At 44.4% G+C, this 15,717-nt stretch overlaps 1 protein-coding gene across 1 annotated transcript in view; it reads right to left on the reverse strand.

Annotated features, from left to right (window-relative positions):
- Erc1 (ELKS/RAB6-interacting/CAST family member 1) overlaps positions 1 to 15,717 on the reverse strand; it is a 277,665-nt gene that overhangs the window by 10,708 nt on the left and 251,240 nt on the right. The window contains exon 17 of the mRNA XM_029478247.1: positions 13,163 to 13,351. Within this exon, the coding sequence (XP_029334107.1) occupies positions 13,163 to 13,351 (189 nt within the window). The remainder of the gene's footprint in view (positions 1 to 13,162; positions 13,352 to 15,717) is intronic.

The raw sequence follows: 15,717 nt of genomic DNA on the forward strand, positions 1-15,717 counted from the left end.
AGAAGTTTGTGATGTGTGGCTGAAGCATTTGAGATTAACTACAGATTTTAGCCAACAAAAAAACAACTAAGAGCCCATTTCCCTGTTCTCACAGTCAGGAAAGCAANTCACAGCCATGAACCAACCACCTTGACCTTCCAACATGGCAGACGTCTGAGGGGCAGCTCTTCCATTTACCAGCAGAGCTAATGGCTGTGGTCTGACTCCTGAGAAGATCCTCTGAGAGCAGGCTGGAATGGGCACCTTCTCCTTTTCCATCCCCCTCTCATAGCTGACACGGTGTGGCAGCCACTGCTCCTGCAGCCTGTTCTAAGCACACGTCCCACCCCTTGCTTGCCTGTGTTGTTCTCTTACCCACATGTGAATATTCTTCCTTCTGCTCATGCTCTCTAACTCTCTCATCCCTCATGGCTTAGCTCATTCCTTTCTTCTAAAGTGTTCCCTATTCAGAGGGGACACTGCTGCAGGATTTGTTCTGTCTTGTTTTAAGGATGCTCTATGCTGACTCCTCAATACTTTGGTAAACTCCTGGAGGAATTTCTGTTTTATACATGAAGCTGTCCAGCAAAATGCCTGCAAAGAGCAGACAATCTAAGAATGGCCAGTGAGTCAAACTGCAGNAATAGATACTAATTTTCTCTGAAGACATTTTCTGTTTTATCTCTGCTGCTGGGCTGAGTGCAGGCCCCAGTGCACATGGCTAAGTGCTCTGCTACCTAGCTGCACCTCTGAGGAGCCTATAAAGATCGGCCTGCTCAGGTAGGGTGCGGGTCGGTAGCTCGGTGCTTGTTTCATGGAAGGGCCTGCGTTCCAGCTCCAGAGAAACAACAAAGAAATCAAAATCATATGAACCTCCTGGTGAGACAGGCCTGCCTGTGTTGACAGCATCCATTCTGCTCAGAATTCCCAAAAGATGGAGTGCAGGGGCAAGTACAGGACATAAAAGTGGCTGCTGGCAACAACTGTCTGGCTTGGACACTCTTGAAGTAATAATGTGATTTCTAAAGGGGCCTGAGCAGAGTCCCAATTGCAGCAGTGATTCCATGTGGAACACTCATGGTGATGTACACCATCACACTGATATACATGCTCATGGTGATGTGCACAGTCATGGAGATGCGCACAGTTATGGGGATGCNCACAGTCTGCCATGTGAAGTACAGTGCAAGAGGTGCCTTGGTCTCTAGCACAGAGCTGCTGTCACAGATGGGAGGCTCAGCAAATAAAAGGAGCAGAGATGGGGTTCCTCAAGTTTCCATCAAATATAGGTGCTGTTGGGAAGGGTTGGCTATAGGGTCGGTCAGCATCCGTGCTGAGTAACTCAGAGGCTAGCCGACATGGATGGTGCAATGATAAGAAACATAAGTGGGATGGATGGAGCGAGAGAGAACAGCTGCGGTAAATTGGCTGCCTTGGGAGCACTTCCCAGAACATCTGCTCAGCGTATGCTATGACTTAAGAACAGGACCTGTATGTCTTGCCACAGACAAGACACAATACAACTGAGAGCCACCAGAGATCCAAATGTAAGAGATTTGTTTTTTAATTAGGTATTTTCTTCATTTACATTTCCAATGCTATCCCAAAAGTCCCCCAACTTCCCTCCCCACACTCCCCAACCCACTTACTCCCACTTCTTGGCCCTGGCATTCCCCTGTACTGAGGCATATAAAGTTTGCAAGACCAATGGGCCTCTGTTTCCAATGATGGCCGACTAGGCCATCTTCTGATACATGTGCAGCTAGAGAGACACAAGCTCTGGGGCTACTGGTTAGTTCATATTNTTGTTCTACCTATAGGGTTGCAGAGCCCTTTAGCTCCTTGGGTGCTTTCTCTAGCTCCTCCATTGGGGGCCCTGCNATCCATCCAATAGCTGACTGTGAGCATCCACTTCTGTGTTTCCTAGGCCCGGCATAGCCTCACAAGAGACAGCTAAGAGAAAAAAGTTGAGTATTCTGTAGATTTGGCTNCATTTCAAGATAAACTGCTGTGAGGTCAAAGAGAGGTCCTCTGATGGGTATGAAAGGCATGCCCACAGAGGTCTCTCGATAAACTCTGTAAATGGCTGGCATGACTTGGTTAAGTCCCTTTTCCAGATGGTTTAGTGGTAGGCACAAAATTATACAGAAATGCTTAGTTTGCTTTAAGCAGACAAGAACTTGAGTATTTTAAAACAAAACAAAACAAAAAAACAAACCAGCTAACTCCTAGGACANAGGCTTTGAAGTCAGAGNTGTAAAACTAATGAGGGTGGTNGCCCGGAAGTGGTGGGTCAAGTAGAAATTGCCCTGTCTTGGCTACACTTCCTAGCTCCATAACCCAAACCAGTAGCAGTTTAGGAATTATGGAGACACAAAATGAGCTTCCCAGTTTCAATTTCTCAAACATATGGAATAAACTGCAATGTATTTTGCTACTTTGCTATTCTGAACAGACCATAAAGCTTACCAGATTGGGGGCACCTCAGAGCACAGTGATTTCTCAATCAGGAAGCCATTTCCTACAGGAATCTGGTCACTGTTTTNACACTGTAGAATTTACTAGAATTGATGGCAAGGAAAGCTAGAGATTAATCTTGAAGACTTCTACAGCTTCCCCATCCACAGGTTACAACTGACGCCCTTTCCCTGCCCCCAAAGTACTAGTTATGCATTGAGATGAAGGGACTTCTGCCTTCTCTCTCCTCATACACAAACAGCAAGTACTTCATGCTTTGAAGCATGAAAATCATGTAATTCCAGGATTATCTCCAGGATTTTTATTCTTACAACACAGTATTTGTTAATCATGTACTAGATGAATGCTAGCCTTACTGTGACTGGGCTTTTCAAGGTTAGATTGCCATTATTTGTATAATTCAGTTTCAAAAGTTGAAAAGAAATTAAGGACCAGGGCACTTGCCTAGCATGCCCAAGGCCCTGGGTTCCATTTAAAGGTTCATCCTCCCCCAAGTCAAACCTAAGACCAAATAAAGAGCTCCTCTGTCACAGCACTGAAAACACAGCAGCCCTGAGTCATGAGTGAAATCAAACACTGAGGAGTCAAACTCTGGATCTCCCTGTCTCTGTCCCTTTCCTGTCCTTCCCACCCTACCAGAGCCAGGCAAACATCTAATCACAAAAATAAGAGGCTTATACATGTTGGAGTCAAAGCATAGTGATTCTGAAATTTCAACTTACAGCCTAGAGGGAGCATGGTGATCACTGGTTCCAGACTCTACCTTACAGGCAAGACAAAGGCCTGAAGCAGTATGGTGCTAGGCTGGTGAACGTACTCACTTCAGGAAACTTAGCATGCATCACCCAGAGGCCAGCCTGGGTCAGAAGTCAGACCTACGGTTTCCAGATGCATGCATACTCTATCTGCAAGTGTTGCTAAGATACTAAATATCTTACTCTCTGACCTACTTAGAGCCAGACACGTCTAAAATGCTTTCCTGTCTAGGACATTTGTCCCTAGATGAGATAATCTGTGTCCCCTCTGTGATACTGTGCCACTACCAACTCCCAGGTCTGNCTCTCTCATGGGAGTCTGTCTTGCTCGAGTGCTCTGTTCTGAATGTGTGTAGAGACCGAGACGACAGGAGGAGCACAGCGACACTCATGACTAAGAGAGAGAGAACTGGGAAAAGAAGGAACCCCACAGAGTATTTGCAGCGCTGGGCTGCTGTCCTAGGCACTCATTCTGAAGGGCCAAGAGAATGGGAATCACTTCCTCTAAAGGCAGGTCCCTACAACACTCAAGGAACGGTGGCATACTGTCACCTTCAAACAACAAGCCAGACGGCCCTGGTGGGNACAGAAGCATCGTCCTGAGGCAAGGGGCAGACAGTCACAAGGACATGTTGTAAAACGTGACATCTGTTTTATATGGGCTTGCAGTGGCATGGTCTAAACAAACACTGCCAACTATCTAGAATTCTAAAAGTCTTGTTTGGCAGTACCTCACATTGTCTTTCAATCATCTGCTAACTGAAATGAACTGAGACTTGCACACCATTTTCAAAATGTAAGGAAACCTGCCTCCTGCTAAAGGCATCTATCACAACAATAGTAATATTCTGGGGAGCACAGACCCAGGCAGGGTGGCTGGCCAGCCCCATGTGTTTAGTTTGGCTCTCAGAAACAAAGACTGTCAAAAGGGAAAGGATGAAGCCCCCCCTCCCCCCCAAACCAAACAATGGATTAGGAAATTCAATGCTGAAGCTGCCAGGGTGGTAAGAATAAGGCCTTGTTGCAGCTGAGCTGTAAGTGGAGAACCCATGAGGCCCACTCCATGTCCAGCTGATGTCTCTGGCCAAGTGAAGGGAAGAGAGAGGGGAGTGTTGCAGCCACTGTGGCATGTGCACAACACACCTAGTCCCAGAACTGTGCTTCCCAACATGTGGGATCCCATGTTAGTGTCAGTGATAGGCAAAGACTAAAAAGGCTCCTGTGGTCACCCTGCTGATTTTCCCTCTAATNTGAGTGCAAGCCTGATATATTATCCCAATGGCTACNCCTAGAGAAAGTGACATGATGACCCTTTAGTGGGGTACAAACTCCTGGTCCAGTAAAACAGAATCATGGGAGGTGTCTATAATGACCAACCTTTGTCGTCAGGTGGGTTTTCTACGTGGTCCCTGAATGAACATGGCCATTCATGGATGATCATGTATAGTGGTGAGACGTAAGTATCACACACTGATACAGAATGCCTGTGTCTGACTCAGCTGGTATGGAGATAGATGGGGGTAGGGTTGCATGTTACTAATTTCTGCATGTGGAAGGGAAGAAAGTATGGGATATGATTTGAAAGTTCCTTAAGGGGCTGAAAGAAAAATATTCCTATATCTCTTAAATCTAAGACTTTTGAAGTTTTGTCACAGGTCAAGAAAGATAGGATAGAAACTCCAGGAATAGTTCCAGTCTAATCTGGCTCAATGAATACTTAAGGTTCTCCATTACCTTAAGTAATGGAGCACAGTTCCCTGAGAAACATGACGAAGCCACGGCATTCAGACCTCCAACACACTCACAGAGCTCTGGCCTAACCCGAGAAGACAATGCAGGCATGTGTAGGAGAACAGACATAGCTTTTCTTCTCCAGTCTCCTTCTAGGGAGCCAGACACAGAGAAGGTGTGCTTAGCCTTCATGAGAAGTGCAGGGAGGAATTCAGCTACACAGGCAAGGGGAGACTGGGAAACCCTGGAATCATCCTTCTGCATACAACCTGAGAAGGCCAGTCCAAACAAACNAGAGCCCAGATAAGGCTGCATGTGGCCCTGAGCAATTATCCCCAGTGTCTGTGGACCGCTGCCTATAGGGAACAAGTGAAGGGGTGGCAAGGTTATAGCCCTGAAGGGGTTAAATAAACTCTCCAATTCTCCTTAATATTCACTCTCCCCTTGTCTCTAGAAGGACCCACAGGCTTGGGTGGTGCACTCAACTGCAGTACCCTGAGACACACTCAGCCTGAGCTNGCACCGACTACACCAGCAGCATCATGACAAGAAGTTCTGCATTTGAAAGTGCCAGTTTCTGCTGGAGTTGACACACTGGGAGAATTTACTTCCTAGGCTGCAAGGAGCAGTAGTAGCCAATACATGAGCCAGAAGCCTCATTTGCCACCTGGCTTTCCCATCCTGGATGAGGCATCTCACCTCTCTGGCTTCAGCTGTCTGGAGACAGGTGCTCTTCAAATTCTTTCTAGACTTTATATCTGACTAAGCAAAGCCCACCCCTGGTTTGCCTTATCAAACGAGTCAAAGGATGAGACCCAGCTGGAAGCCACAAGCTTCTTCTAGCTGAGGAAGTTTCAGCTCATGAGAACTCCACTGCCCCTACTCTGGGTCTCATCACAGGAGCCACAGACTCCATACGTACGTTATCTCCCCAAGATTTCCTCCTCCTGCTTGCTGCACTTTGGATTTAATTTGTGAAACACTAGCCTTAGGAATGAATGCTCATCGGACTTAGTTTTGCTTCAGCCTTGCAGATGTAGAGAGATAATGCCATAGACTCCACANGTATCAAATAGCATGAAGTCAGAGACTCTGGANGCTTTANCGCGTGCGTGCTGTGATGACAAGACTAACCTTTCTTGCTAGGNTCACTGAAGTGGGCACCATGCCTGGTCCATCATACTAGCTTAAAGTCACCATCACATCACATNCTTTTCTGCCAAGTTGGAAATAAGATCTGTCTGAAATCTGGCTCAGATTCACAGTCTCATAGTTTGATTTAAAAAGTCAAGACTTAGTCTGATAACATTAAAACCATTATTTCTCACTGATAAGGACCCCATGACAAATTTTATTCACTAGAACTTGATCTTTAGGGCTAAACAGTGAGCATATGCTATGTTCAGCATTTTCTTTTGTGCCTAGTAGCCTTTTGCACTAAAGGGAGGCAAAGCAGGAGGACACTTGTTGTGCTGTGTGTAAGAGAACCATCACTGTTTTCTCCACCCCACAACGTTCCTGACTGTATTCAGAAATGACTGACACTGTTATGGCTTTGTGACTATAACAACTCTTTCAGAAAGGCCCTGTTAGTGAATGTACCTCATTTGACTTTCTGGGTGGAAGTAACCAGCAGCCCTACGTCCCCTGAGGGAGTGCTGGGTAACTCATGGGTGTGAAGTTCTGCAGCACCTTTTACCTTAGGGCAAAAACTCCAAGGCTTATTTGGAATGCAGATTCTATAGTTTCTAAAGCTGGTATAATAATCAGCTAAATCAAAACCCTGAAACAGTGGCCTAACAGCAATTAGGCTCTGAAGTAGCTCCAGTGATGCTTTTATGGACTGAGCTTTGTCCAGCTAAAATTTGCAAGTTGAAGCCTTAAGCCCCAGAACCTAGGGGCATGGCTTTATTTGGAGATGGAGTCTTTAAAGGGTGATTATGTTAAAGTCAGGCTTTTAGCATATGCCCTACCCTGTATGACTGGTGCTGTATGTAAGCAGTAGTAGTTTAGATGAGAAGACATCATGGATGCTCAGGCTAGATCATTTGAGGACACAGTGAGAAGTCTACATCAGAAGGCCAATGATTCCAGAACCAACACCCTGATCTTAGATTTCCAGCCTTCAGAGTGAGAGAAGATAAATTTCTATGTGAGTCCCTTACATGGTGTATTTTAGCTGGAAGATGCTAATAGATTGTTGTTGGTATATAATGCCGTGGATCACTGGCCATTTATATCTTGTTCTAACTTCCCATGTCAGGACAGTAAACGTGATCTGGACCCATCTTTCTGACTCAGAATCAGAAGGCTTTCAGCACTTTATGGCAGTGGTCCCAACATCAATAGCTAGAATGTCTGGTAAGTGGCTGGTATGGAGGGTAACCCAGAATAGTTGGAAGTTTTTGGACCAGGCAGGGAGGCTGTGTCAGTATTTTCCCTGACAGGGTAGTGTTGGTGTTGGTGGGTGGGGCAGGTGGGTGGGCTTTGCATTATGGTCATGTATGCAGTGGGAAATGGCAGCAATATCTGAGTGTATACTGAAACTGTATGTGTATTAGGATCCCTTTTGGTTTTGTCCTGGGAAATCAAGTCCCATGGGAGAAGAGTATGCTCTTATTCATATTTCTATTTAAAGTATACCAAGTTTTTTCTCAGAGAATTGCCAGCCCACACAGCCACCGTTACCTTTGTGTGCTCAGGCAGGAGGCTATGGCGTGCATCACAGTAGACACACTATCTTGAGAATTTTAAGTGATTTCAATTTCTAGATAGTTACAGTGAGGTCAGGACCATCAAGCTTTTGGTAAAACATCTAAAACTCTGAGAGAGAACTAGTGGTAACTTATCCCAACAGCATGACTGGACTGGAAATTTCATTTCCAAAGGTTCTAGGACTCTGGGACCAGGGTGACAGAGAGGGCCAAGTGGGTATAGCTTCCACAGCTTCAGCTGGAAACATTTTCTTCCTTATCTGTGATAGGTGTGTGTAGATACACACACAAACACACACACACACACACACACACACACACACACACACACTTACACTTTACAGGTCCCTTAATTTGTAACTTCTCACGATGACACAAATATGGTTATTCTACATTTAGCACAAACCTGTAGTTTTGTATCTTTGCATATTTTTCCATGTAGACACCAAATACAACATACTATTCTTACACTGGGAATGAATGGAAAATAGTATTTAATGTTTGCAAAATCTCAAGCATGCAAAAGTGCTATTTTTGACTCTAATTCTCCATAGCAAGCTCCCATTTCATCTTCATTTCCTGAGCATCATGCTGGGAAACACCCGCAGAAGCAGGGCAGGAGGTTTGGGTTCTAGTGTCTGCAGCCAGCGCCCTGTCAGCTTTGAACCCCTGCTGTGCTGTCTACTCAGCTCTACGCCAGAGTCGTCCCTCTCCTCATAGCAAGGCCCAGGCAAACCTCCCCTCTGTCCCTCAGCACTGAGATCATAGGTGTATGACACTTTGCTTGGCTTTTAAATGTGGGCTCTGGTGTGGGGGTCAAACTCAGATCCTTACGCCTGTTGCACAAGCATTTTTACTAGCTGAGTTAGCTCTCTAGTTCCAATTTTTATTTATTTATTTTTTAAAAAATAAGTTTTCATTGCTAGATAATTCAGCATCCAAGTAGCAAGATACTCTAGAAGAAGAAAAAGGCAGATTGTGTGAGAGCAGAGCTGAGAAGAAAAGTGAATCTACCATACTGTGTATTTTTCATAAATGTGTCAAGACACACACAACATGCACACATTCCTGTGCTCAGTTCTGAGGAAAACACATTTATCTTCAGGGCTTGGCTATTCTCTGCTAGACGGCTGCTCTCGCCTTTTGCAGTGTCTTACGTGCTGCTGCTCTCAATGCTTTGGACAAGGCTTCAGCACTGGAGCTGAGAAAACAAGTTCAGACATCACAAAAAGAAGAAAAGCAGATCACAAATAGAGACTGGGAACCAGAACAAAGTCTGTCACCCACCAAGGGCCATTCTTCTTTCTCCTTCTCTCTCTGCGGTTTCTCAGGCTCTGCCCCCACCAGCTCCTGCATCCCTCTGGCTCACTTGGGTGGTACAGCAACCAGGCAAAGCCATCCAAGAGCAAGAATGGAATGTCATGTCTATAGCCAATGACTGATGAGTCCTGAGTGGCAGAAATGACTTTCAGGCTCTGTGTTTAGTACTGAGCCAGCATGGTCATTCCTGAATCTACTTCTTTCAAAAGAGGGATAGGTGCAAGTTACCCAGCAATTGGAGAGAACAAAAGGAAAGACAACTTAAGGAGACAAGGCCTGAGCTAAGTTTTGGAACAATATTTTCTGAAAAATGAAAATGGGACCAAGTGCTGGGAACAGGGATTAGAATCTAAGCTCAGTGACCCACAGAGCAGCTGCCTGATACAAAGTCACTCCAGTGTGCTTCAACCCGATGGGATGTTACCATTTAGGGTGGAAAAATCTTTTTGTTCTCCACTTTGAGTGGATTTTAGTGTTTTAACAGAACCTATCAGTTGAACTGCTTTAATATTTCAAAGGGAGGTTAGAGGTGAGGTGTGACCTTTAAATAACAAAATACTGACATACGGTAAAAAGCAAAGACATTTAATTATGTGCACGCATGTGTGTTGGCGTGAAAATATGTGTGCATGAATGCAAGTGCCAACGAGGCTAGAAGGGGTCAGATCCCTAGATCTGGAATGTGGTGGCTGTCAGGGCATAATGCTTTAGCTGCTGCCCCATCTCTCTACTCATCCCAAAGCATGGGTTTTTAAGTTTATAATTGTGTATGTGTGCACATGCATGTGTACATGTCTGTGCACATGTAGGGCACACATTAATGTATATAAGGGGGGTAGAAGACAAACAGTCCTATCCATCCTTTGGCAGTACTAGGGATTGAACCTAGAGCCTCACGGGCTAGGTGTTCTACCTCTGACTCCATTTTTTTTTTCCCTTTTTTTTTGAGAAAGGTCTCTCACTGGCCTGAAGCTTACTGACTAGGAGCTCCCCAGCAAGCCCTGGGTCCTACTTGCCCCTCCCCTCCACAGCGGCGATTACAATAGAGATGCTGCAGAACCTTTCAATTTTTATTTATTTATTTTTTTGATACAGGGTTTCTCTGGAACTCGTTCTGTTAGAGCAGGCTGGCCTCAAACTGCCTGCCTCTGCTTTCTGAGTACTGGCATTAAAGGCATATGGCACCACCAGGCTTCAAAATTTTAAATTTATTTTCTATTTAAATATTTTTGTATGTATGTATTTATGTATGTGTTTAAGTATGGTTAGGCATAATGCTTTTGTACACTGTGTAAAGTTTACCCTTGTGTTATTCAAATGCTGATTTCTTTGCCCTTTTATCTTGTTTTAATTCAGATATGGCACTGTAATGTTTATACCAAGAATCTCCTGTCCAAAGCTTGTGTAAACAGTCCTTATCAATAAATACTGATCACTCAGTGGCTGGGCAGAAGAAAGAATAGGGCAGGACGTCCNCCAGCCAGAGGAAGGAGAGAGGGAGACTGGGATCAGCCAGGAGGATGGTGGAACTGGAGCCATGAGGAAGGGGCCTGTAGAGATATCACAGAAACACACCTTAAGTCCAAAGAGCCAGACCAATAATAATAAGCAAGTACATTGGGAGCCATATTAGTATAGAGATTAAGATAGATCATTTAACTGCTCAGCTATTGAGGTGCAGTTTTAAATAAATCCTGGTTTCTCTGTGTGGTTTTTGGGAGTCTAGAATAAGGTAAAGAAATACAGCTGATGGATTAGTTTACTAATTACATCTATATTAAAAATAATTTTACTGTGAATGCGGGCATGTCAAAGTCAAAGAACACTCTTAGAAGTCCATCTTTACCTTCCACCATGTTAGAGACATGGTTTCTTGTTCGCCACTGCTCACACTGGACTAAATGGCTGGTAAGCTTCTGGAACCTTCCTGTCTCTGCTTCTCATATCCCCCAGGAGCACTGGGATGTGCTATAGCATCTAACTTGTGTGGGTTCTAAGAATGCAAAGTCTGATCCTTACACTTGTACGGCAAGTACTTTATCCTCTGAACCACCTCAGCCTTACACTTGCCTTTTATACACAGGCTGTGGGCTCAAACTTAGACCCTCAGTACTTTAGNAATGAAGATGTCTCCCTGACCTTTTCTTGTATTTTTGAGACAGGGTCTTTTATTAGTTTCTTTTCTGTCGCTGTGATAATGAAAAGAAACTTGTGGGAGAAGAACAAGATGCTGAGAGCTCCTATCTCAGCCACAAGCATGATGCAGAAAGGGTGAGGTTGAACTGAAACTTTCAAAGCCTAGTNCCTATGACATACTTCTTCCAGTCAGGCTGACAGGGGACCAAATATTTAAGACCTGAAACCTCTGTGGGAATCATTCTCTTTTAAAACACCACAGAGAACATTATATCACGTCTACAGTTTTTGGAGCTTGAGATAGTTCATGAAAAGTAATGTGTCGTGGGCCTGAGAGATGACTGAGCAGTCATCATGCTTATCCTTCAAGCAAGAGGACTAGAGTGTGGACCTCAGAATCCACATAAATGCTGAGTACCAAGGCAACCCACCTGCACTTCCAGCTTGGTAAGTAGGGTCCCCTAAGCAAGCCTGCTAGTAATACTCACCATGGAGGCCAGCTCTGGGTTTCATCAAGAAATTGTGTCTCAAACTAAGGCCTGAATACTTAACATGCTCCCCAAAGCTGAAGAAGTATGTACTGATTTGTTTTCAAAATCTCTTTTACACAGTATGTCTAGATATGAACAGGGATACATACAACTGACTTTGCGGGTGTTAGATAAAGAAGCTTTGCAAGAATGGAGGGCAGATAAAAAGGAGGGGAGGATGAGTGGGACTGGGGTGCATCATGTGAAATTCACAAAGAACCAATAAAAGAAAACACATGGTGGGATTCATGGCTCTAGCTGCATATGCAGCAGAAGATGGCCTAGTCGGTCATCAATGGGAGGAGAGGCCCTAGGTCCTGTGAAGGTTCTATGCCCCAGTATAGGGGACTGCCAAGGCCAGAATTGGGAGTGGTGGGTTGGGGAGCAGGGGAGGGGGGAGGGGATTTTTGGAGGGGAAACTAGGAAAGGGACTAACATTTGAAATGTAAATAAAGAAAATATCTAATAAAAAAAAGAAAAAGAAAGCTTTGCATAACAGCCATAAATACGTGCTTTGTGTGAGGATCAGAAGATTCTGGGCGCCTTAAGATGCTGTCCTCCCTCCTCCCGGTTGTGTGAGAACTGAGGTGCCCATTTTATAGATATTGACTACCACATACCTACTGTTCACCTGCTGTTGCTACCCTAGAGTCTATAGACCCCCAACCTCCCCTTGCAATGCCCACTCCAGTCCTATCCTCAAGCTGCTGCTTTGCCAGGGCTAGAACGATCTACAGATTCTAGGGTAACAGGTGTGCTTTGGTTATACCTCCCAGCTGTAGATATCCAGGCTGTAATTACAATAGAGACCACCCCTCTGTTACTACACTGAGGAGTATGCAGAACAGACAGCAGGAGGAAGAGGACACTCAGGGTACTAATTAATCCAAAATTCTACTTTGATGAAATCAACTTTTAGCCCCCCAAAAATAAAAATAAAAAATGATACATGTTTAACTCAGTACATATTTTAAAAATGATGTTATGTATGTTTTCTGTTGATTTGAAAATAAATAAAAAATTATAAATCAATTAAAAATGATATTTGGGGCCTAAAGAGACAGCTCAGTTGGTAAAGCATTGCTGTACCGGTCTGAGGATCTGATCCCAGCACAATGTGAAAAGCTGGGTATGGTTGTGTGTGCTTATAATTCCAGAGCTGGGGAGGGAGAGGTGGGAGGGAGAGGCGGGAGGGAGAGGCTGGAGGATCCCCAAGGCTCACGGCCAGTCTACCTAAACTAGTGAGCTCCAGGCAGCAACAGGCACTGCATGAAAAAAAAGAAGGCCGAAAGCTTTTGAAGAATGACACGTGAGAATGATGTCTCTGGTCTATGTGCGCGCGCACACACACACACACACACACACACACACACGCACAGACACACGCGCACAGACACACAGACACAGACACATACTCACACACAGGCTTGCACGCACAGTACTGGAACCATGTCCTTATCCCCAAACACTCCCCATCCATAGGGAAGTGTGCTTGGGCCACATCTTGAACAAGACTTACCTGCTCCTGAGTCATCTTCTGCAGCTCATTCTCCCAAGCTGCCTGCTCACCATCTGCATTATAAGAAGCTGGTGGAGTGAGTCCACGGAGGATTAAGGGGTCTCGGTCATGGCAGAGGGCTGTCAAGTGTCCAATATACAACTTTAACTTGCTTCTATTTTGGTCAAGTTCTAAGAGGGGCTGGATGATCTGAGGTGAGAAAAAGNGAAAATCAAGGTTAATCTGAAATGAGAAGTTCAAATATTCCTCATGCCTCCCAAACCAAGACGAAAGCTCTCAGTCATACTGCAATTTTCATAATTATAGACACAACAATTTCACAGTGTTGTTTTTCAGGAAGTAAGGAAGGACTATTGCTGAGTGCATCAATAACAGATGGAGAACTCTGCACTGAGGCAGGAGACTGAAACAGGACTTGTGTGTGTGTCCTTTAAATTACGAATTATATTTTATTATGTTGTATACCGGTGTGTTTGCCGTGGCATGTGTGGGAGCCAGTTATTTTTTTCACTATGTGAGGTCTGGGGACTGAACTCAGGTCTTCAGACTTGGTGATATCTTTATTGCTAAGCCATTTTGCCAGTCCAGACTAGCTTGTTTGTACAGAGATGATGTTCCTGATGTCCAAAGCCTCCAGTGATGCTACAAGTGCTCTGTGCACATCTTTATGAGCAGCTTTCAAAAGGCTTCCAGAGAACACTGCTCATCTGAAAGCCTGGGCAATGTACTTCCTATGGTCTTCTGCCTTCTAGAATAGAAGAAAAATTCAGTCTCTGGAGAAGGTGCATGTTGTTCTTGGCTTAGACGGATGATGAGAGAACTCGTTACTAAATCTGTCTCATCCTGGCTGAGGCTCCTTCATTCATTTCTCAGAGGCTATCTGACATTCTTTCTCTGTACACAGTGACTAGTAGATCTTTGCATAACACCGAGTACCTGACTCACAGCCAAGGCCGAAATCCTCACTTGTAACATTGGTTCTGTTTTTCTTAAGAGACCTGCTGTAAATTTCTTTCCTATCTGGTTCTTTTTGTTTCTACGATTCTCTTTGGGAGTATATTGACCAATGGATTCTGTTACATGTTTCATGTGACAGCTTTGGGGACAAAACTCTAGCTAGGTATTGGCAGTGAGGTCACAGCCCAAGTTTTGCATTCCAGCATGTGGCTAGAACAGCCACGGGAGCTGCTGAGCCTTGACAGAGTTCCCAGGCCATACACACCAGAAACTTGTACCTGCTGCATGCACTAGCCTGACATTTTCTATTACCACTATGCCTCTATACCATCTCATGTAAAAGGGACTAGACCATCTTCAAATAGAAAGAAACAAGGCCTGGTATTCATTTGAACAGTAACACCAACTTCATTATGAATCCTACAGTCTTTACCTCAAGTTTAGGATCATATAAAAACTAAAGTGGGGCCTGGATAGACAAATTACAGAAAAGTGAATCAGTGTGGTACCATTCTAATTTACACCCACCCACACACCCACCCACCCGACCTCTGGTCAGCAGGTTGGTGGCAACAGTTCTGTGACAGCATTTTCTATATATGAGAGGCAGATCAACAGAACCAATCAAATAAGGACAAGGTGTTCTAGTCAAAGCGGATGTTTAGAAAGTGAAGGATTCATCTAGTTCTTCACAAACAACCTCAACTCCTCAGAAAAGATGTGTTTCATCTGATGCACATTCACCATGGGAAGAGTAACCATTAAAAGAGGTTGGGATAGTGGTTTACTACTGCTAATACCAGCATTCAGGAGTCTGAGGGAGGAGGATGATGAGTTCACAAGCTAGACTTATCTGAAGGGAGCAAACTTTAATTGAGAAGATGCCTCCATAAGAGGTAGCTGGAGGGCATTTTCTCAATTTATGATTGGTGGAGGAGGGACCAACCCATTGTGGGTGGTGCCATCACTCAGCTGGTGATCCATGAGCAAGCCATGGGAGCACAGGAAGGTAGGCAGTGCCTCTTGATGCTTCTGCATCAGCTCCTGCCTTCAGGATTCTGCCCTATTGGAGTTCTTGTCCTAAATGCCTTCAATGAACAGTACTGTGAAAGTGTAAGCCGAGAAATCCTTTTCCTCCCCTAACTCGCTTTTTTTGGTCATGGTGTTTTGTTGCAGCAATAGACAACCTAATGAAGAAAATGAGTTTGCAGCAGTACGACCCTGTCTCAAAAATAAATGAACATTTTTCTATCTAATTCATATTATAGGTAGAATATTATCTATATAAAACATTGGGTTTACTTTTTAATATTCCGCCCCCACCACAGTACTGAGAATTAAATCTAGGGCCTTCTACACATTAGCCAGTGGCACTGAGTTACAGCCCCAGGTCTTCCTTTACTCTGTTTTGAGACAGTGTCTCATTAGGTTGCTCNAGGTTGGCCTTGAACTTGCAATCATCCTTCTGTTTCAATCTCCTGTGCCACGAGGCCTGTGATATTTTTGTGCATATATGTAATAGATTTTCATAATAGTGATTTTCCAACCTTCTTGTTCTTCCTTCTACTTTCACATCTTCCTTATTCCCTATACTGCTT

This window comes from Mus caroli, chromosome 6 (assembly GCF_900094665.2).
Source record: "Mus caroli chromosome 6, CAROLI_EIJ_v1.1, whole genome shotgun sequence".
Taxonomy (NCBI): Eukaryota; Metazoa; Chordata; class Mammalia; order Rodentia; family Muridae; genus Mus; species Mus caroli.